We start from the raw sequence: 23922 nt of genomic DNA, 5'->3' as shown, positions 1-23922 counted from the left end.
AGCTTGGAAGAGCCAAGATATTTTAAAATATAACTCTGATTGTGTTTGGCTGAAAGAAGAAAGTTATATACACCTAGGATGGCTTGGGGGTGAGGAGATTATGGGATCATTTTCATTTTTGTGTGAACAAACCCTTTAACTCAATTCAATTGCAGAGATGCACTGAAAAAAAAAAGCTGACCTAAAAATGTGCTTCATGTTGTAACATCTCAATTAACTGGATTTATTCAAGCCAAAAATATTATATAACATCACTGAATCAACCTGAATACAATAAAATTAATTTTAAGGGATAGATTCAAGTAGAAAAAGCTCCTTAAGATAACAATCGCAGGTTACTGCTTTTACTGAGTTAAGAGGAAGTGTCACAGTAAAGTCTCTAAATACTTTACATTTATAATCTTCTATGGTCTGATTATATGTTTTTTGCATTATGGGAGATTGTTTTTACAAATTCAGTTAAAAATACCTCACACAAGAGTGATATGTCTTAAAGGTAACATTAAAAGCTACATTTAAATAGGTTGAATTAAATATGATGATTATGATTAAACACAATTCATATATCTATATGTGTACCTCTATTCACATATGAATATACTGTATGTACAGAATATGTATTTTGCTGATGAAAGGTATTAAAAAGTGTTGCCCTTTTTGAAGCGTTGACGTCAGCCTGATGAAATTGGTCTGCCATAAAACTACAAATAAAAGTGTTGAGCGTTTATTTGTATTTTTTGTTCGTCCGTAATAAATGCCATCCGATCTTTGCTGTATTCTGCGCTGCTGCAGAGTTCAAATGCGCAGCCGCAGTGCCAGAGCTCGAGTCGGACTGACACCACAACTAAGACCAAAATGGCAATGGATAATTTTATATTTGCGCAATGCATCCTTTATTTTTTAGCCTTCATATTTGGCTTTATAGCGGTTGTACCTCTTTCGGAAAACACGGATGATTTCCGGGGGAAATGTCTGCTTTTTACACGGGGTATGTGGCAGAATGAGAACATCACGGTGTCTAAGCAGCGCTTCATCATTGAGGAATGGGGACCACAGTCATCCTGCAGCTTCATCACAGCCGTCGGGATCGCTTCTCTCATCCTGTCCGCCGTACAAGCCTGGAGACTGCTGCTCTTCATCTGCAAAGGCCACGACGAGTGAGTGACCGTTTATTTAATTACATTGTATATGACTTTGATCTTTCACATGTTTGACTGTGTCTTTGATGTGATTGGTATGCCAAGAGCATCAGTGGAGAGAATGCATGGATGCAGCTGTGTCATACTGCATCCACACAGTAGCACATTGTCACACATTTAATTAAATATATGGATGTATATGGAAAAATGTCCAAAAGCATAAAAAATATGATAGAATTTGTGATTAGTTAGTTTATGGCCTAATATGAGAAAGTATTTTTGGTGGTAGTGGACACATATTTGAATGGTTTAGCAGAATCTGAGTTACAGATTGTGCATACTGCTGGATAAAATAGATTATATTGATTATTGATCAAATGCATTTACATATATCCATTGATCATGGTATAAATAATGGGGGCATGCTAGATTAATGTTATGCCTTTTCATTGACATTATTAACACAATAATGTTATTATTATTATATTTTACATTTAAATTATGTTATTATTGAATTACTGTATTGGCTTTACAAACCCGTATTATTCAACCTGCTGTCCCGGTGAAATGAACGCTGGAGGCGCTACAACAATGTTGAATTTTATTCCCGTTTACACAAAAAAAAAGTAAAACGGCAGTTCATAAACACTTACTTTTCGCCCTTTTCCTCACACTAAGCAAAAGTATTGCATCTGAACACGTTTGCTATGGTACATTACTTCTAAGGCAATATATTTTAACATTTGTTTGCATTACATAATGAAATACATTTACAAGCTTGTTCGAGTGTGATCAAATTGTGCGGTAGAACTTGTGATCTAAAGGACCGGGAAACGAGTCACTTAAAGGCACACAAGTCGACATGTCAGCCGAAAGTGTCATAGTCATAGAAGCACCACAAATTATGTGGTCGCTTAATCAATTGCTTTTTTATCTCACGTTAACTTTTTATGACACAATCAGTTAGGTTTAGGGTTTAGGGTAGGTAGGTAGTTTTTACTGATGTCAAACTTGACAGAGTATTTTCTTTACTTGCTTTTAGCGCCACACAGTAGACATTTCACCTTGGGTGTGCAAACATTTCACCACATTTCATGATATCAGGCTAATATTTAGAAGCACATAAGAAGATATTCTGCAGAATTCTGATATGCTCTTAGAAGAAAAAGAATGGTGATTCCCACTCCCACTCCAAAAAGGACAAAAAAGCATCATTAAAGGAATAGTTCACCCACATATGAAAATTCTCTCTTCATTTACTCACCCTCATGCCATTACAGAGGTGTATGACTTTCTTTCTTCGGTTGAAGACAAACAAAGATTTTTAGAAGAATATTTCAGTTCTGTATGTCCATAAAATGCAAGTGAATGGTGAAATATTATGAAGCTCTAAAAGGACATAAATGCGGCATAAAAGTAATCCAAAAGATTCCAGTGGTTAAATTCATATCTTCAGAAGTAAAATGATAAGTGTGGGCGAGAAACATCAAAATGTAAGTCCTTTTTTTACTATCAATCTCCACTTTAACTTTCACATACTTCTTTTGTTTCTGGTGATTCACATTTTGTCATGCATATCGCCTCATACTGGGAAGGGAGGATTTATAGTAAAAAAAGACTTAAATATTGATCTGTTTCTCACCCACACTTATCATATAGCTTCCGAAGGTATAGATTTAACCACTGGAGTCTTATGGGTTCCTTTTAAGCTGCCTTTACGTGTGTGCATTTTGGAGCTTCTGTGTACCCATTTACTTGCATTGTGAGGACCTACAGAGCTGAAATATTCTTCTAAAAATCTTAATTTGTGTTCAGCAGATGAAAGAAAGTCATACACATCTGGGATGGCATGAGGGTGAGTAAATGATGAGAGAATTTTCATTTTTGGCTGAACCTATCCCTTTAAAGTACCACAAAGGTAGTCCATACCACCCGTGCACTACATTTTGAGACTTCAAAAGTCATGTAAGAGTTGTGTGAAGAACCGAAATTTCGTTTGCACAGAAAATCGTCCCCTCCACTATAGCTCTCCAAATATGTTCCATGCTTATGCAGAATAAAACTTGCATGGTGCCTCAAGAGGAATATGGCAGGGATGACGAAAATAGCATCCTTGGTTCTCACGTGTCTCACACAAAGCTATTGCATGGCTTCATAAAAATGTTAATATAGCACACAAGTTGTGTTGGCCACTTTTATGATCCTCTTTTAAGATATTTGGAGCTCAATCGTGTGAATTACAGTACATTTTTGTTGTGTGGAAAAGAGCAGCTTGGACATTCTGCAAAAAATAGCCTTTTGCATTCCATGGTAGGAAGACAATTGTATGGGTTTGGAATTACAAGATGGTGATAAATGATGGCTGACTGATTATTATTGGGTGAACTATTCTGTTAAGTGTATATAACATTTAACGTTTAAGTGTATCTCTCCTTTATTTGTGTAGCTCTATCTTCAATGCCTTCCTGAACCTGCTCATCAGCACATTTGTAGTGTTTGCTGTGTTCCTGTCCAGCACAATAGTCAGTGTGGGCTTTAATCTATGGTGTGATGCCATCACAGAAGGAGGCAGTATGCCCAGCAGGTGAGCATGGCTTTCAAGTAGGGTAGCACTTGACTAGCTTGGACGTTTACTCCTTTCACAAGGTATGTAAGGAGATTTTTCATTTTAGTTTGGCTTTATAGACAGATTTTATACCTGTGTCAGAAGCTTGGAAAGAGCCAGAGTGACAGGACTTTTTCAGCAAACAAGCAGCTTTGAATGAACAACATCCACTTGATAAATGATGATTTAGCCTTTGAATTAGTCTAACATTGACCACTCTTTATTTCTAGCTGTGAGGATCTACAAGACACTGATCTTGAACTGGGGTTGGACAACTCTGCTTTTTATGACCAGTTTTCTATAGCACAGGTTTGTCAGTTGAAAATACAAAATATGTAATAACTGCATACATGGTTCATGTTGTCTTGACAAAACCTGCATACTGATTTTCTATATGAGCTTATTTTTATTCTTCAAAGACCCAAATGCTGATGCTAACTGCTCCTAGAGCTTTCAAAGTACATCCATCAAACTTGGCACAGACCTTCAGCCTTTTCTGGCTTAGTGTGATATGACTTTTCAGCTAATCAGTCTTAACCTATGTTTTTTTTTTTTTCAGTAGCGTAAGTTCACACATACCAACAATCCAAACAATGTCCACTGAAAATCTAGCAAACACCTAGCAATGCCCTAGCTATCAAGCACCTAGAACATCCTAGCAACTGTTTAACAATGCCCTGACAACCACCAAGAACACCCTATCAACTCCCTTTTTTTGCCCTAGCAACCAGTCAGAACACCTAGCAACTTCCTAGCAATCCCTAGCAAAATCGTTGTGATTCCAGAGCAATACACTACTATACTACTAATGAACTATCCTCAACACCCTAGCAATGCGCAATAGCAGTCAGTCAGAACACATGCCCTAGAAACGACATAGCAAATATCTGCAACACTCTAGCATTGTCCTAGCAACTGCCTAGGAACACCCTAGCAACCACTTAGCAATGCCATATCAACCAGCCAGAACACCTTAGCAACTACCAACCAAACACTAAGAACACCTCAGCACCTTCTTGCAAGGCAAAACTGTTCAAGTATTTAAAACAAAAGAGGTCTATATAACCTTCAAACTGTTTTGAACTTCTAGGCAATGCTTTGTCAAGCCAATATTAAAAGTTTATCTTGACAGAAATATTTTTTTCTGTTGTCACACTGCTACTTATCGTTGTTTATTATGAACTGAAACAGTTAGGCCTTCTCTGCTCTCTTTAGTTTGGATTGTGGGCAGCCTGGCTGAGTTGGCTAGGTATCACCATCATGGCCTTTCTGAAGGTCTACAATAATTACCGTCAAGAGGATCTGGTTGACAGCTTGATCCACGAGAAAGAGTTCCTACTTGGACACTCCTCACGCCGATGCTCTGATTTGGTAGACGAGAAGAGTGGCATGATATGATCAGTCCAACACACGTTACACCATAGAACCTAGTTATAGTGTTACAGAATGCTGATTCTAGAACCTTCTGATGAATTGTTGCAGTTGATATGAATTGAATCTACATGCACTGTCAGGTAAAATGTTATTTGTAATCTTGACTTGTCTCTGTACTTATACATCTGAGTGACATCATTAGTTGAGCTCAAGTTCGATCAGATGAGCCTGAATAAAATTTTACTTCACATTCTTTGATGACTTAGAACACCAAGAATCTTTAGCGAAATGCAAATGCAACACAGCACATTTACATAAAAGGTTCCATTCAACAGTGTTTTGTTGAACTTGAATCACAATGCCCTGAAAAACTAATGAACAATAATAACTGTTATGTGTTTATATATGTATGGTAACACTTTACAATAAGGTTTAATTTGTTAACATTAGTTTATGCATTATGTATCACGAACTAACGATGACAATTTTTTTACAGCATTTATAAATTTTTGTTAATGTTATTTAACCATAAATCTATATATTACAGCGTCCTTGTTACAAATATTATGTGTAATGACAATAGTAATAACAGTAAATTATGCATAATTACAAGCAACTATCCTTAAACCAAACCTTAACCATAAATCTAAAGTAAGTACATGTTGTTAATTAATATTCTATCAGGAAGACTTACAGACTTGAGTGAGATTTAAGATGACATTTATTTGATGAATATAAAACAGAAAAGTAATGTCTCTCTTTCTCGTCTGGCGGTCCAAAGAAGTTGTACTCAGAACCGTCATATCCTGCCGGAGATAGGAGGCAGGGGCGAGGAGCCTACCTCCATGCAGGACGGGACTCAACTTGTGGTGGTTGGGTGGTGGAGGTTGCTGTGTTAGCACACTGAAACAGCAATGTGATAGATTGTGAGCAGACTTATAAAGCAATGGCTTACATGTGACTGGCTGGGAATTACCCAGATAATGGTGCGATGATGCTCAGCTGCTAGTCTTACCGCTAGAACTACACTGCGCTTACATTTACTCTTAGTACTTACTAGTGTGATTACACTGTAACAAGGACAGTAAAATAGAGTGTAACCTACAATTGTTCATTGTTAGTTCATATTAGTTTATAGTGCATTAAATAATGTTAACATATACAACTTTTGATTTAAAATATGTATTTCAATATGTTCAAATTAAATTAAATCAAGATTAATAAATGCTGGTAAAGTATTGTTCATTGTTAGTTCATGTTAACAAATGTAACAAATAGAACATTGTTTTAAAGTGTTACCAAATATTTTAATGACTTCTTTGTGACATAAAATTAATTCAATTTCACTGCAAGTTTTGTTACCAATTATGCTTTTACATAACCAAACAATTCTTTCCTCCTAAAGACTATTACACTAGCTCTAGAATACAGCTTCCAGTCAGTTGTCTGTTCCATCAGTAACATACTGTACATTAGCTGAGGAGTTAGACTTAGTACATTGTGGAGCTCAGGTAATACAACAGACACTAGATTTAAATAGTATTTCAGTTAGCATAGTGTTTGATCCATGTCTGGTTTTCTTTACTGTACTTTTCCTTTCTTTCCCTGGTTTGATGGACGTTTCCCTTCCAATACTGCCTCTATGTGTAAGAAAAATATAACCAAGTATATGGCTGTGGTAGTATCCTTCCTATGTTAAGACATTGCTATTTTCAAATAATGCTTGCATGCACATGTACAGTATATCAAATGAACAGACAAAATGGGAACACTACACTATATTAAAATATTTCATTGAGAAAATGAATCAGTCATTATACACTCACTGAAAACTTTATTAGGAACACTATGGTCCTCACAAGGGGCCAGGCGTGGTCTTCTGCTACTGTAGCTCATCCGCCTCAAGGTTCAACTTGTTGTGAATTCTTAGATGCAATTTTGCTCAATTGTACAGAGTGGTTATCTGAGTTACCATAGCCATTCTTTCAGCTCGAACGAGTCTGGCCATTCTCTATTGACTTCTCTCATCAACAATACGTTTCAATCCACAGAATGCCACTCACTGCACGTTTTTTTGTTCTTAGCACCATTCTGAGTAAACTCTAGAGACTGTTGTGCATGAAAATCCCAGGAGATCAGCAGTTACAGAAATACTCAAACCAGTCCATCAGGAACCAACAATCTTGCCACGGTCGAAATCACTGAGATCACATTTTTACCCATTCTGATGGATGATATGAACATTAACTGAAGCTCCTGAGCCGTATCTGCATGATTTTATGCATTGCTGCCACACGATTGGCTGATTGGATAATTGCATGAATGAGGAGGTGTACAGATGTACCTAATAAAGTACTCAGTGAGTGTAATTTGACATATTCTCAGATGAAACAGGGTGATCTCATTCACATGCATATTTATTCTTAAGTAAAGTGTAGTTCTAGTACACATACATAATTTTAGGTTTGGATAGACCAATGCATAGAATGTCAACATATGAACAACTTATGAAATGTTACAAATGTTTATGAATCCTTTGAGGTTAATGAAATTTAGAATTCACAGATTTATAATATTGTATTTCAGTAACACTTTACGTCAACGTTTCATTCATTAACATTAATGCAATGGGTATCATAAACAAACAATGAATAATATATTCTAAAATACAAAAGTGCATTAACTAATGTTAATATATTCAACTAAGTTTTACTAATATATGCTTAAATTAATATTAACCAATATTAATAAATGGTGTAAAAGTATTGTTCATTGTTAATGTTAACTAATGTTGTTAGCTAATGTTAACAAATGGAACCCTATTGTAAAGTGATACCTGTATTTCTAATGAAACAGATTATTTCACCATGTTTAATGCCATTGCATTTATTTAATGCAGTTAACACATTTACTTGATTATGAAGTCATAAAAATGATTGAGGAAGTAAACTGTCCATTATTAAGGTCTTTCTTGGAGAATTACTGATAAATGAGAGGCCTGTTGGGATTGTGTCTGAATATTGAGCTCTGTCACCTGCTGCGGTACCTTGCAAAAATTCTAGTTCCGTCCAGTCTTCAGAGGATTTGTAAAGATTTGTATGTTTAATTTGTACATCTTATACATTAAAATGGTTTACGATTAGGATGTAACTTTACACATAAATACCTTAATACTGAGGCTAATTCATTTACTTGTTTTGCTGCATCAGTACTGATTTGACTTGCTTTTCTACATGGCAACATCAACAAGGTTTATGCCATTCCACTTAGCACAGTTCACTAGGTTTTTAAGTAATTTCATTTTTGATATGAAGCGTTGTTGAGCATGCATGCTGCAATAAAATTGACGTATGCCTTTTGGGTAAAAACATCTTCTGCTTACTAAAGTTTTAAACCTAATGTAATATATTTCAGTTCAACCTGTTAATGCTGTGTGAGCAGGAGCCATGATTCAGTGTATCTCTGAAACACACTCATATGAGTAAACATTACACATAAACAGTTTTGTGCATCATTTTCTTTATTGTGTTGTGTTTGCATCTCTGCAACTTTATAAGTCAAATTAATTTGTTATTTTAGGGCTTTTATTCAATAAAAGCAGTAACAGCACTATATAAAGTGATGATGAATTTGAATGAACTAGCCATTATTTAAAGTTAAATGAAGAAAAAAGTTTTACTTAGTGTAAATTTGATTGGTGACCCCTATTGGAAGAACAAAATATAGCAAGCAAACAATGTCAACAAAGGCACCTCTATTGAATATGACCACATGTACATTAGAGGATAAATGAACAGAAAGCAAACATGTACTCCACTTGGGGCAATTTTATTGCTTTAAAGATTGGCTAGTCCAAAAGAAACCATCAGAGCGCCATTATAGTTTCAACATATTGCAGTAATACAAAATATTTTGTTGATTTTCCTTTTGTCGAGGTATAGTATGGATTAAAGTGTGCTATACAGAAGAAAAGATTGATTTTAAATAAATGTTGCATATTAATCAGTCATACTGTACATATAAATAACATACAGTTACCCTTGTGAAAATGGTCTCTATTCAGTGAGTTTTTTTTTTTTTTTTATATATATTCTCAATATATTCTCATATTCAAGTAGCTCAAAGTGGTTTGATGCAGGTCACAGTTGGTTTATTAAAGTTTGTGCACCTTTTGCCCTGACTCAAAACTGTAGTCAAAGTGTGCACAAATCAGCTATTTAGAAACATCAGTGTATGAAGAGGCTATTTCGACAATGGCATTGCTTCCTGAAAACCTTTGCTTTTGTGTGATGCTACATCCACCACAATAGGTGTCATTATAAAATCCAAGACCACTGTTGCATCGGCCAACAAAATCTCATTTCTCTATATCACTTGTCTTTATCACCTATAAAGGGAATTTAACAATATAAAATGAAATGAATACAATGAAACGATTCAATCAATATAATGAAAAAAATAAATAAAAATAATTCATTGGATGACCACATGTTAAATTTGAGCTGACGTTCCAGCAAGCGCTCTAATAAACTATATAATAACACAATATAAAGTTAACAGTTCTGAAACTGAAGTGGGAGTCTGTCAGAAAGTTTTGTGATTAAGGGAAATCATTGGAAAAAATAAATTGAGGGGCATCAACAAGAATGTCTACTTACATGCATGCCATTGGAGAATATATATATATATATATATATATATATATATATATATATATATATATATATATATATAACAAATAAATGCACCATTACTGGCCTTATGCCAAGATGCTGGTACAGGTTCATGTAAAATAAACTCAATTGTTGCAAGAATAATATAGTAATCAGCTATTTAAAATGGCATTCTTACATTTGCCAGTTAAATGTGGCAGTGCATGACACAAAATATGGCCAACTTATCCTTGAAACAGTCTTTTGTAGAAGATGAAAACATTTGTGCTTAACGTAACAGCTTTGCCCTTCATTTGAAGTCGTAATCTAGATAAATGCTAAAGGTGTAGACATTGTGCCAGTATTTATTTTTTCACAACAATGTTTAGTGTCATTCTTTATATACATGTTTGATAAATGCATAAAATTCATATTTTTACTTAGCTGATTATTAGTAAAATAAATAGTATTGTCATACATTCAACCACATTATGTAGAGCAAATACTTTAAAAGTAAAATAACAGAATAAATTAAATATTATTTGACATAAAAAGCATCATTTATAATGAATAATTTATCACTGGTTCCCATATAGAAAATACAATTTAAACAGAGTCTGATTGATATTAAGTCCAATACAATGCTGATATTTAAAGGAATAAAATGGGTTGTGCCAAAACCATCCATTAAGCTGGTGTGAAAATCAAGCATTTCTTGGATGTACTGGAGCATAAACCTATTTCCAGGTTCCTGAATCTAATACCTTGCATCAGTGCATCATTAAAGGACCCAAGAAAGCCCATTTTGGGGAGTTATTCATATCTCTTAAACAAAAGAACATACACAATAAAAAAATGTGTATACACAAATCCAGCAAAGAACACAGTGAGTGCCTCTGAAGGCAATCCATTTTGGATATGAAACATACTTTGTTCTAGGATAAATATTGGCAAGCATTCATTCGAAAGCATGTGCAAAGATTTCATCTTGGAAATTATGTATTGCACTTATGCGGCAAGAATCACAAAGAGCAGCACTTACAGAAGCTGATCCAGCCATGCACTTGCAGAAGCATTCTTTCGGTGCATGCAGTATGCATGTGTCCAAATGGTTTTTGCATTTAAACATAGCTTTTTGTAAAAATACATATGGAATTATGCACGTAACCACTGTTACATGCATAATACATGTATATATGTCTTCTACAGTACAATTATTAATTTAGTTTTCATTATCAAAGCCCATGTCTTGCATGCCTATTTTGACTGATAATTCTAACCTATGAAAATATCAGTTGGGCTCTTACTCTGACAGATGGAATTCATTGCGTTCTCTGCATGTCTTTTATAGTTCAGAGGAGTTATATTCGCTAATAGAAGTTTATTTTTTTTGTTGATTGTATTCTTTGGACCAACAAGCATTTTTAGAACTGACTATCAATAATAATAATATTAAAACACAAATTCCCCAGAACTGCTACAAGGACAAAGAGCTTGGACTATATACAGCTTCTTATAATGAGGATGTGGCATTAACTCTGCCACCATATAGGGCAAAAACACACACCAACTTAATGGCGTGAAAAAGCTCATGGCCTTTGATCAACTAGACAAACAAAAGAGGTGGATGTTGAACATCCTCAAAGACATTGACTGGTGACCAGTCTCATTAAAACAGTGAAAATAAAGCTGTTTCAAGCACAAATAAAAATAAATAAATAAACCCCTTATTCTGTCCATTATACTGTAGAGCACCCTGACCTGTCATGTTTTCTCTTTGCCACAAGATGACATGTGACATTTCCAATGCATTGCCTGTGTTTAGACACTTTGCTGCGCCATGTGGTCCTTTATGGTCATTGCATGGTCAGCCAGATCCAGCAGGCCCAGATGATCTGTTTGAATTGCAGTAGGTAGACAGCCAGTGCAGTCTGCAACTCCTCACAGGCACGCTGGGGTCTCCTGCGGTCTGTGCAATACAATGCTAGACCCAGTGCTGACAGCAGCAGGAACAGGCAGCTGAGCAAAGCCAGGTGCAAATGGCTCTGGGGTTTGTCATACACTGGAACATAAAGCCCATAAAAGTCAAGGTGAAAAGCTGGATCTGTTGGCTACATGATTGGTTACATGAATACCATAGCACTTGTCAGATACGATTAAATAAATATTAGAGACAGGAACATCATATTTTGATGAGGCTAAGGCAAAACAAATATGAATATAATTAATGTACACACTTTAAACTACCACATAACAAAACTATAAGATTTCAAGCTAGAATATTCGGGATTGCATGCAAGAAAAGACATTCTCCAAACATTAAAAGTGAATGTGCAATTTCTACGCCATTAGTGGAATTCCCAAACACATTTCCCTGTCTGGCACTGGTTCGCAAACAAATATTCCTGCCCTAAACTGAACTCACACCAGTTGTTGAGATAATGTTGCTATGTTGAGGCAGATGGGATTCCAAAAAATGGAGCAATGTTTAGATACAAGAGAGCCACACTTTTCAGAGAACATACCTATAAATGTCTTACTTCGTTGACCATGCATTATAGACTGGGATAGGAGAAATGATTGGTAATCGTAAAACATATATACATCTCCAACCCTTATCCCTAACCCTTTTACTTTTTTACCCAAGAGGCGCGGTCACAAATTCCTTCGCACAGCAAAATTCCGTGGACGAAGAAGGCATAGGAGGATGTTGAGCATGTGTGAAACCTGCTAAAATATAATTGTCAATTATTATAAAGTGAGACTTACGTTAAAAAAACCTCACTGCTAAAATGATATCCTTGTCCATTATGAATATTCAGTGCAGCTGTGTACGAAGCACCGCCCACACAGAGGTCACTGCCAAACTAAGCATCTTCCTATTGGTCAACTCAATGAATTTGCCTGTCAAAGTTCACCAAATTTGAACTCCATGTAAAATCCACGAGGGGATTTTTCGCCACAAAATGTCCATTGCGCAGATTCACATTGAGATGACTGTAATTCACCCATGGAATTTCAGCATGTGACGGTGTGTGTGACCGTGTCTTAAGCACCAATCTTAAATTGTACTGCAAAACCCAAACCCTGGCCCCAACCCTAACCCCTTCTTCTAAAATAACCCTTATATCTAGGCCTCAACCCCAAAGGTTAACCGTTAATAATAACCATGAACACACCTCACCCTTCTGCAACATTCACCCCAACTCCTATTCACAGCCCGAACATGCATGGTCATGGAAATACCAAAGCACTTGACATATATCAAAAATAATTATTTCTTTAACCAAGAACAAGCGAAACATTATATTTTGAACATGTAAAGGCAATCACATTACAGTACTATAATTCTTGTGTACTCTTAAAACCACAGCAAACTACCAATTATAATCTATTAGGCTGTTCTGTGTCCCAGATTGCATGCACAGAAATCTGTCATGCACACTGTTTAGAGCTTTTTCATGCATTTTAGTGATCCACCACAAGGTTCAACACATTTCACAACTCATTCAGTTTACTTACGTCCTAAACAGTCATAGTATGGAATGTCTGCAAACCCAACATAAAAAGTAATAATGAGGTTAAAGTCAACAATGTAGGGAAGTCTGAAGGCCTTTGTAAACTACCAACATTTCAAAATGAAGGCGTTCCTCTAACTAAATTTGTAGAGCATATTTGGCACTTTCTATAATTAGGGTGCAATGTTCTTTTTCTTTCTTGTTTAACAAAGTGTCTGTTATAGGAGTTTATAGGATTAGCCCACCAAATTCAGTAACGTTTACTCACCCCTGTGTTGGTCTAACCCCATATGACTTTCTTTTTCTGATCACAAAGGGAGAAATTATGAAAGAATATTGTGCTCAGTGAAGTCATACAATGGCAGTATATGGTGACCACCTCTTCAAGCTTCAAAAGGACATAAAAGTATAATTCAGACATCTAATAAATGATCTCATGAGACTCATGTCTTGTTCTGAGGGAATATGATAATGTTCGGTGAGAAACTGAAATTGAATGTATTATTAGGCGAAACTCGTTCATGAGTCTGCACTCAAGCTTTAGAGCTCTTTGCGCGATAGCAACAATAGTTTTGCAGCACTCGCGAGATGGGGTGTTCAAGCGAAAACTCGTTTAGTTTTTCTTCAACAGGACCACCAGCAATATTAACAACAGAAAACACAACATAGCTGCACACAAATTACAAACATGTCTGAAGAGTTTGTAGTCGAAAAATAGATGCATTTCTATGCCTAGCCTTATTTGTTTGAAGCGTCCTCCATCAAACAGTGTCATGGAGGAGGCTGAAGGTAGCTACACACACCCAGATGCAACAGCCAGACAGAGAGTACAGGAGACCACAGTTCTTTAGAAGTTTTGCTTACCAAAAGTGAAGTGGAAGAACTGGAAAGGCGGAGGGAGCAGGAATATCTGTCGCCTCTATTTTGAACAGGTGTGTGTGTGTGTGTGTGTGTGTGTGTGTGTGTGTGTGTGTGTGTGTGTGTGTGTGTGTGTGTGTTTGTGTGTGTGTCAGACAGTGAAAACAGTCGGTAGGTGTAACAATCTTGGACAAAATCAAGTAGTTTTAACAGGCAAATGAGATGCTGGCTTCAATATGTTCAATGTTATCAGAATGATTTTGGACCGGTGCCAGTTCGTAACGGACAGGGTTGCCCAGTGCGGCACCAAATATAGAAACCAAGCAAAAGACATGTCCCGTTGCAGTTGCTTAGAACACAAAACTATGATCAACATAGAAAAGATAACTTTTTTATAACGTTTGGTGCCTGAGTAGGACACTGTGTGACTGTAGCTACCATCATCCCCATCGCTCTGTTTGATTGAGGACTCAAACAAATAAAATTAAGCATAGAAATGCATTACATTTACATTTATGCATTTGGCAGAGGCTTTTATCCAAAGCGACTTACAGTGCACTTATTACAGGGACAATCCCCCCGGAGTTGGATTAAGTGTCTTGCTCAAGGACACAATGGTGGTGGCTGTGGGGATCGAACCAGCAACCTTCTGATTACCAGTTATGTGCTTTAGTCCACTACGCCACCACCACTCCAATTGGTGGCATTATTTTTCGACTACAAACTCAGACATGTTTTGTAAGTTCTGCTCTCTGGTTTGTGTGCAGCTATTTTGTGATTTCTGTTGTTAATATCGCTGGTGGTCCTGTTGAATCAAAACTAAACTTGTTTTGACTTGAACATTCCACCTCACGCATGCTGCGTAACTACTGTTGCTCTCGTGCAAAGAGCTCTAAAGTGTGCAGACTCATGAACGCGCACAGGAGATCAGTCAAGAGTTTTGTTTAAAAATATGTTAGATTCCAGTAAGTTTCTCACCAAAACCATATTCCTTCAGAACAAGACATAAGTTGCATACAATAATTTATTGGACTTTTGAATTGTACTTTTGTGTCCCTTTGAAGCTCTAAGCAGTGGTCACCATAAACTGCCATTTTATGACATCACTGAGCAAAATTTTTTTCCTAAATTTCTCCCTTTGTGTTAAGAAAAAGACAGAAAGTATGTGGTTATAACAACACAGGTGTGAGTAAACAATGACTGGATTTCCATTTTTGGGTGAACTATCCATTTAACCTTCAAATCATTTTGTTTGTCCACCTCAGGAGTTCCAACTAAATTTTTCAAATTTGTTTTAAATAAAGTTTGTGATTTTTGCAACTCTATTACCAAACTTTTGGACACTTACAGTATGAATACAATGTAGAACCACGATTTGTGTGATTTCTTTGTTTTCTAGAAATAAACTCGAAAGAAACAGTATGTAATTAATATATACAATTTATATAATTATATATATGATAAAAAATGATGTGTGCCTCTATTGATTTAAAAATGAATGGGACACCAGTTTGCACCCCATTCTTGGAAGTTGTAGACTTGAAGTGACTGAACTTTCAATGATACTAATTATTGTAAGGGCTTTTAACTGAAAGACAAGACCTCACAAGACAAAATGCATCAGTAGAAATAAATAGGCACTTTAAATTACCTTCCTTAAATTCCTTAAATTAAATTCCTTGTTTCATTAACATAGCAGCCTTGTTGGCACAGATTGCACTTTGTCTTATTTGCATGTACAATTAATCTGGCAAATAAATCACTTGGGCATGTTTGTGCATCCCCGATTTTTTTTCTTTTTTTTTTTAAAGAGGGGATTCATTAACACAGTCCTGAATGGGATTTTTTTTCTTTTTACAACCCACTCCAGCATGTTTAATTTACTATTTTTATGTGCCAGCTCTTAAAATGCACCCAAGAGGTTTCAGGGACTGCTAGAGCAGGCTGTTCTTTAATCTCAATAAACTCTCTCACCATGAACAGTGATCTCCGGCTCTCTGAAGCGAACACGCCTCTCAGTTTTCCGTCTACGTGATGAGTCTGACTCCACACTGCTCACATTGGACCTTTTCAGGATAGAAGTGGGCAGCTTTTTACTTATGACCTAAAAGTACACACAGGCAAGAAATAAATAAAAACAGCTTGTGAGCCAGAATGTTTGATAGAGACAATATAAAGTCATAGACAGCCCATGGCAGTCCTAACAAAACAAATAAACTAAATTATATTCCTATAAATGTCTTGATTCCAGACCAGAGATGGCCGAGTCTGAGTCGAGACTGGGACCAGAAGAGGCTGAGTCAGAGACAAGACTAATATAGACCTAATGCAATCTCATTTATTGTGTAAAATGTATAGTATAAACAACTAAATTGACTCTAAGCACATCATTTAACAATATTACCAGTCGTGAATAGAAATGATATAAATGCCACATCCTAGGTTAAGAGAACACAATTTAAATACATTTATGACATTTCAGTTTTAATAATCTGTCTGTAAACAACTCAAATTAAAGATGCAATGTTTCTTTGGCTTAGCAAGGCAATAAAAACTACTGCTTCTGTGTTCTATTATATTCTATTCATTGTTAGTACAAATTTCTGCAATACAAAATACAGTATTACTGTACTATAACTTAAAAAAATCCTAACAATGATGCATTGTAAACTGTTGACACAGTAAGTGAACTGAAACCTTTACTTTGAAAGTGTTTACAATTTCTTCAATTGCACTTTATTATTCCATCCATTGTAAGCCAAGTATTTCTGATATAGATAATACAGTCTTACTGTACTTTAACTTTAGGTCTTGACAGCTACAGCAGGGAATACTGACTTTTAAAAAATAAGAGAGACCACCTATCCCGTTTTTGTACCAATTAGTACATTTCCATTTCCAAAGTTCATTTGAATAAAAGTTTATGAGTTATACACCCACCAATGAGGGATGCTTCCCTCGTGTCTTGTAGTTCCCAATGTGGTGTTTGTTCTGTGTTAATCCAAAACGTTGTTATTGTAACTTTAACCACCAACCCAAACCCTATTCCTAAACCTAACCATAAAGTGTAACACTTTACCCAACCCTGTGTAAACATAACCATGGTATTAATGTAAAATGGCCTGATGTGTAATATGGAATAAAGCAATACTTCTTTGTTCTTTGTTTTTTTGATTTTGCTAGAAGAATATTGGCACCATGAATTCTCACTTAACCAAAACAAGAACCACCTACTTTGAACTCTAAATCCTATCCCTAAACCCTAACCCTTTACTCGAACCCCTGACCCCTAAACTCCAATCCTAAATCCTATTCCCAACCCCCTGCTCATTTCACTTACACTAATCCCCAAACCCTAGTCCTCACCCCAACCCCTGACATCCAGACCTAATCTCTAGCCCAGGGGTGGGCAACTATTTTGGTAAAGGGGCCACATCAGGCTTTAAGTAGTGCATAGGGGCCACATTGTATTCCTTTTGCATTGATTTGATTTTTGTATCTTTTAAGCCCAGAAATAGTTGTGTACTCAATTTTCTAAAGTGTATCTGTGACTAGTGAGACTATTCTGTATTATGCAAGAATTGTATCTCTTTATATTATTTTACTTCTACATACATACTAACATGTCTAGTTCACTAATAACACATGCCTTCAAGCACATCCCTGTTATCTGTTGTAGACCGTTCACAAGATACAGATGCAAGACAAAACGCAACCCACACAACCTACGGCCGCTTTGCACTTCAACACCTGCTCCACTCTTGTTCTCAGTAGGACTCTGGAACTGCCAGTCTGCTGTGAACAAAGCTGCCTTCATTCCAGCTTTTGCCACACCGTCCACCCTCAGCATCCTGGCACTGACAGAGACATGGATACGTCCTGAGGATACAGCAACACCTGCTGCTCTCTCCAACAACATCTCCTTCTCCCATACCCCTCGAAATACTGGTAGGGGTGGGGGAACAGGTTGGACTGGAATTTTTCACCACAGGCTTCACTATGTAACAATACATATTTTGAATTACTACAATGCAACCCACAAAATTACATGTTGTTGTCATCTATCGCCCTCCATGTCAGCTGACAAGCTTTCTTGAGGAGTTGGATGTCCTGCTGTCCTCCTTGCCAGAGGATGGCAGGCCACTTGTGGTTCTTGGTGATTTCAACATACACCAAACAAGCCCCAGGCCATTGAACTGAATACTCTTCTGGCCTCATTTGACTTGGAAAGACTACACACCACAGGAACTCACAGACCGGGCAACCAGCTGGACCTCATATTTACACGTAACTGTACCACCTCAAATATTCTTGTTACACCTTTACATGTCTCTGATCACTACTTTGTTCAATTCAACATGATTCTCCCATCCATAGTAAAACTGACTCCACCTTTGGTTTCCTTTCGCCGTAACCTCTGTTCCCTCTCACCCTCTCGCCTTTCCACTGATGTCTCTGCCTCTCTTCCCACAATACATTTATTTTCCATGCTTTATGTAAACACTGCCACAGACACACTTAGCTCTTCTTTAACAACCTGTCCAGACAACATCTGTCCTCTCTCCTCTAGACCAGCACGTACTACATCACCCAGCCCCTGGCTGTCTGACGTCCTTCGTGAACATCGGACTGATCTCAGGGCAGCTGAGAGGAGATGGCGGAAATCTAAAGATTCAGCCGATCTAGGTAAATATCAGCTTCTGCTTGAAACTTTTTCAGATAACGTTAAAAGCTGCAAAAACTTCATATTACCAGACCAAGATCAACAGCACCACAGACACTCGTAGCTTGTTTAGAACATTCAGCACACTTCTCTGCCCTCCCCCTCCACCACCTGACACATTTCTGACAGCAGATATCTTCGCCACATTTTTTACTAATAAGGTTACAGCCATCAGCAATACATTCAATGCACCACACCCTGTCATACACCCACCTCCTGTATGCAACTCTTCTTTCTCTATGTTCTCTCCTTTAACTGACACTGAGGTCTCTAAACTCCTCCTCGCCAACCGTCTCACAACCTGTTCCCTTGACCCCATTCCATCACACCTTCTCCAGGCCATCTCTCTGTCCATCCTACTGGCACTTACACACATAATTAACACATCTCTTCTTGCAGGCACTTTTCCCACTACATTTAAGCAGGCTTGAGTAACCCCACTGCTGAAAAAACCTGCACTTAACCCCACACAGATAAAACACTACAGACCAGTTTCTCTCATCCCATTCATGGCAAAAACACTTGAAAGGGCAGTTTTCAATCAGATCTCTGCCTATCTCTCACAGAACAAGCTGCTGGATAACAATCAGTCAGGCTTCAAAAGTGGACACTCCACTGAGACTGCCCTGCTGTCTGTCACGGAGTCGCTGAGACAGGCGAAAGCTGAATCCAGATCATCTGTTCTGATTCTGCTGGACCTTTCTGCTGCCTTTGACACAGTCAACCATCAGATCCTACTCTCCACCCTCTCTAAACTGGGCATCACCGGAACTGTGCTTGGCTGGTTCAATTCCTATCTCTCAGAAAGGTCCTTTGAGGTAGCCTGGAGAGGGGAGGTATCCAAGCCACATCAGTTACTTACTGGGGTACCTCAGGGATCAGTGCTTGGGCCACTTCTCTTCTCCATATACACAACATCACTGGGATCCATCATCTAGTCACATGGGTTCGCTTACCACTGCTACGCTGATGACACGCAACTCTACTTGTCTTTCCAGCCCAACGACACCACAGTGACCGCTCGAATCGCTGCCTGTCTGGCAGACATCTCAGCCTGGATGAAGGAACACCACCTGCAACTCAACCCAGCCAAGACCGAACTCCTTGTCTTTCCAGCCAACCTTGCTGTTGAACACAACATCACCATGCAGCTGGGTCCAACTACAGTTTCGCCTTCCAAAACGGTCAGAAATCTAGGGGTAACCAGTGATGATGAGCTAAATTTCACAGACCACATCTCAAAGACGGCAAGATCATGTAGATTTACACTCTACAATATCAGGAAGATAAGACCTTTCCTCTCTGTACATGCCACACAACTGCTCGTTCAGTCACTTGTCATAGCTAGACTGGACTACTGTAATGCTATCATTGCAGGCCTTCCTGCATGTGCTATTAGACCTCTCCAAATGATCCAGAATGCAGCAGCACGTCTGGTCTTTAATGAACCTAAGAGAGCACATGTTACACCACTCTTTGTCTCTCTTCACTGGCTGCCGGTTCATGCACATACTAAATTCGAGGCCCTGATGCTGGCATACAAAACAGTCACTGGGTCTGCTCCAGCATACCTAAAAACATTTATGCAGAGCTACGTTCCCACCAGAAGCCTGCGGTCGGCTAAGGAATGTCGCCTTGTCGTACCAAAACAAAGAGGCACCAAAACACTCCCGGACTTTCAGTTTCACCATACCACGTTGGTGGAATGACCTTCCCAACTCAATCCGTGAAGCTGACTCACTCTCTGTCTTCAAAAAAATGGCTAAAAACACATATTTTCCAAAAGCACTTAACCAGTCACTAAAAAAAAAATGACAAAATAATAAAAATATATATATATATATATTTGTTGCACTTAAATCTGTTTTGTATATTATTCTGATGACGCTTTTTTGGATAAAAGCGTCTGCCAAATGAGTAAATGTAAATGTTGTATTGCTCTATAAAGTATAGAAAGTTTTTATCAGGCATTAAATAACTGAATAAAGGCTGAGCTTATAAATTAATTTTACCATCTCTACTTCCCTGTTAATGTATTATTCAATTTAACAATCTCTACACCAAGGGGTCTGTTTTAATAATAATAAAATAAAAATATTAGAACTTTTAATGTTTGTCATAAAGCGGGTAAGTTCACTTATTTTTTCTAAAACTTTACACATTTACATGCTTAAAGGGTCTCCTCGATGGTTTGACTTTCAGCTGAATAACACAGGCTGCATGACTATGATAAATGATTACTGCAAGAGTTAGATTAACATACAGGTGCGAAGGGACTTCAACATTTCTAAATTGCACAAATAAAAAATACATATACATATTCGTCTCTGGCTTGCTATTGCTCACATGTCAATGATGCTGAGATCTACTTTTATATTTAATTTAATCACTGAGAAGGTTTACCTACAAAGTAGCACCAAACATCACAAGCAGCCTCAAGAATGGACACAGAGTAGCCGTATAACACTTTTCCTTGAGCAGAATATTGCACTACAGATCACTAAGTTTGTTCAAAGGGGAAGCGAGAGATGTTTGCCAGATTGTACAAAATAAGTATAACATTAGGCAGAATATTTCCAATTTGCACAAGTATAAATCTCAAACTGGGGGTGTTGCGTCTCTTATCTGGCAGCCCTGAGCATGTTAAATGCTTGTGGAGACGAGTTTGGTCCCAATGCAAGAAATCTGAAATATCCAATGAAAAAAAATGCTTTTACGATAAATGAGCCGTGGGCCACATTAAACCGTGGGCTGCCTATGTCTGCTCTAGTCCTATATTGTACCCTATAACACTATTTCTAACCCTAATTGTAACCCTGAATCCCCTCAACCCTAAACCCAAACACCTGCCCTCAACCTGAAATCTTAAATCCTAACACAAACCCATATTTTCAATCTTAACCCTTAAATCATATTCCTAACCTCAAACCCCAAACTCTCAATTTTGGTCTTAACCTTTTGATTATGACCCACTGTTCAGAATGTTAACCGTAATTCTAATATCAGAGGGCAATGGATGTTGGAACATGTCCTATTTGAGTCAATTGCATTAAGGTCAAAGAGCTTAGTAGTCTTACGTTAGTTTTAAGAGTTTCCTGATGTATGTATGGCTCTTTTCTGTGCCATAGCTCAGTGTGTTTATCCCTATGGCTGTGAGAGTTGTCGCTTAGAGCATCGCTAAATGACTCTGTGGCAGAGAACCTCTTCGAAAGTGTAGACACACACTCCCCCAAAGAATCTGTAAAAAAATAAAATCAAAAGAGCACTTAACGAACTGTAGAGGAACATATTTGACATCAGCAAAAATGGTTTTAGCACCACACATATTGTTTCTATTCAAAATGGTCTGCATAATGAAACTAGTTTAGCAGAAGAATGATTTATCACTGAAACTATGAAATTGTCCCACGCAGGTGATATGTTGTAGTGAAAGCATTTTCTTTCAAAAAACTTACTCAGCAGCTGAGTTTGACATTCATGACACATTGCTGCCCTGTACAAATCATTTTTTATCATCTAGAAAAATCAAATGGCAATAGAGAAGATGCAGAGTAACCCCTCCCATCGGAAAACTAGCAAAGGATTTCTGCTAACAAAGGTGACCTTGTCTCAAACTATCAAAGCCATGACATGGCATTTCAGCTCAATATCTAAATAAACCATAAGATGAGGACTAGAAACAACATACGTGAACATTTTTTTAGTGGACAAGGATATGCAAGTGTTTTGTTCAGAATTATGTCCAGTATGCGTATATACAGTAAGAAGTTATTTTGGAACCTGGTGCATTTTCTCCCTTAGTTTGGTTCATTTAGACATATATGAACATGGCAATCACACTAAGATCTGCACCAAAACAATCAGTCTGAGACCTCCTGAAGGAGGCGGACCAAACAATATCCCTAGAAAAAAAAAACAAGCATTTCTGGTGGATCTGTGAACAAGAAATCTGTTGGTCACCACATCACTGTAAGTCATAATCAAAACATTGTTATAGCTTTTGATGACTATATTAAATATATTGCACATTTAAACTAGGAGTTGTTTAATTATTCCCGAGGTAATTTTAGTGACCAAAAGTTTGGAATAATGTACAGATTTTGCTCTTATGGAAAGAAATTGGCACTTTTATTCACTAAAGTGGCATTCAGCTGATCACAATGTATAGTAACGACATTAATAATGTGAAAAATGACTATTACAATTTGAAAACAAATTTCAGAACTTCTTAAACTACTTCAAAAAGTTCTCATCCAAAAATCCTCCACATACAGCAATGACAGCTTTGCAGATCTTTGGCATTCTAGCAGTCAGTTTGTCCAGATACTCCGGTGACATTTCATACCACACTTCCTGTAGCACTTGCCATAGATGTGGTTGTCTTATCGGGCACTTCTCACACACCTTACAGTCTAGCTGATCCCACAAAAGCTCAATAGGGTTAAGATCAATTATACTCTCTTCCAATTATCTGTTGTCCAATGTCTGCTTCTTTACCCACTATAACCTTTTTCTTTTGTTTTTCTTCCCATAAGGCTTCTACCTCTGAGTCTTCTCTTTACCGTTGTACATGAAACTGGTGTTGAGCAGGTAGAATTCAATGAAGCTGTCAGCGGAGGGCATGTGAGGCATCTATTTCTCGAACTAAAGACTCTGGTGTACTTATCCTCTTGTTTAGTTGTACATCTGGCCTTTCACATCTCTTTCTGTCCTAGTTAGAGCCAGCTGTCCTTTGAAGACTGTAGTGTACATCTTTGTATGAAATCTTCGGTTTTTTTTTTTTTTTTTGACAATTTCAAGCATTATATGGCCTTCACTCCTCAAAACAATAATTGACTGACGAGTTTCTAGAGAAAGCTGTTTCTTTTTTTTGTTGCTATTTTTAACCTAATGTTGCGCTTAAGACATGTCAGTCTATTGCATACTGTGGCAACTCAAAAACAAACAGAAAGATGAAAAAAGGTGAATTTAATGAACCAAATTGCTTTCAACTGTGTTTGTTATAATGGCAAGTGATTTTCTAGTACCAAATTAGCAATTTAGCATGATTACT

At 37.3% G+C, this 23922-nt stretch overlaps 2 protein-coding genes across 4 annotated transcripts in view; one reads left to right on the top strand and one right to left on the bottom strand.

Annotated features, from left to right (window-relative positions):
* The first annotated feature begins 817 nt into the window (after positions 1-817).
* On the top strand, positions 818-9836 carry LOC127657209 (transmembrane protein 179-like). The gene is made up of 4 exons (XM_052145905.1): positions 818-1157; positions 3586-3723; positions 3975-4053; positions 4960-9836. Exons 1-4 carry the CDS (start codon positions 856-858, stop codon positions 5140-5142), a joined length of 702 nt encoding a protein of 233 aa, XP_052001865.1. The 5' UTR covers positions 818-855; the 3' UTR covers positions 5143-9836.
* Positions 8925-23922, bottom strand: part of c16h14orf180 (chromosome 16 C14orf180 homolog) — a 49641-nt gene continuing 34643 nt past the window's right edge. For 2 of the 3 annotated variants that reach the window (XM_052145901.1, XM_052145904.1), the window contains 4 exons: positions 21947-22107; positions 16121-16250; positions 13293-13319; positions 8925-11832 (listed from right to left, as the gene is read on the bottom strand). In XM_052145901.1, the coding sequence (XP_052001861.1) occupies positions 11627-11832; positions 13293-13319; positions 16121-16250; positions 21947-22107 (524 nt within the window). In that variant the 3' untranslated portion in view covers positions 8925-11626. The remainder of the gene's footprint in view (positions 11833-13292; positions 13320-16120; positions 16251-21946; positions 22108-23922) is intronic. The other variant, XM_052145902.1, reaches the window with a different exon arrangement.

Source organism: Xyrauchen texanus, chromosome 16 (genome assembly GCF_025860055.1).
Source record: "Xyrauchen texanus isolate HMW12.3.18 chromosome 16, RBS_HiC_50CHRs, whole genome shotgun sequence".
Taxonomy (NCBI): domain Eukaryota; kingdom Metazoa; phylum Chordata; class Actinopteri; order Cypriniformes; family Catostomidae; genus Xyrauchen; species Xyrauchen texanus.
The sequence above is the reverse complement of the archived record's forward strand: the minus strand, read 5'-3'. Positions and strand labels throughout refer to the sequence as shown.

Coding starts and splice junctions, on each gene's coding strand:
- LOC127657209 (XM_052145905.1), top strand. CDS start 856: ATGGCAATGGATAATTTTATATTTGCGCAATGCATCCTTTATTTTTTA. Junction 3,724..3,974: donor GGAGGCAGTATGCCCAGCAG/GTGAGCATGGCT, acceptor CTTTATTTCTAG/CTGTGAGGATCTACAAGACA. Junction 4,054..4,959: donor ACCAGTTTTCTATAGCACAG/GTTTGTCAGTTG, acceptor TGCTCTCTTTAG/TTTGGATTGTGGGCAGCCTG.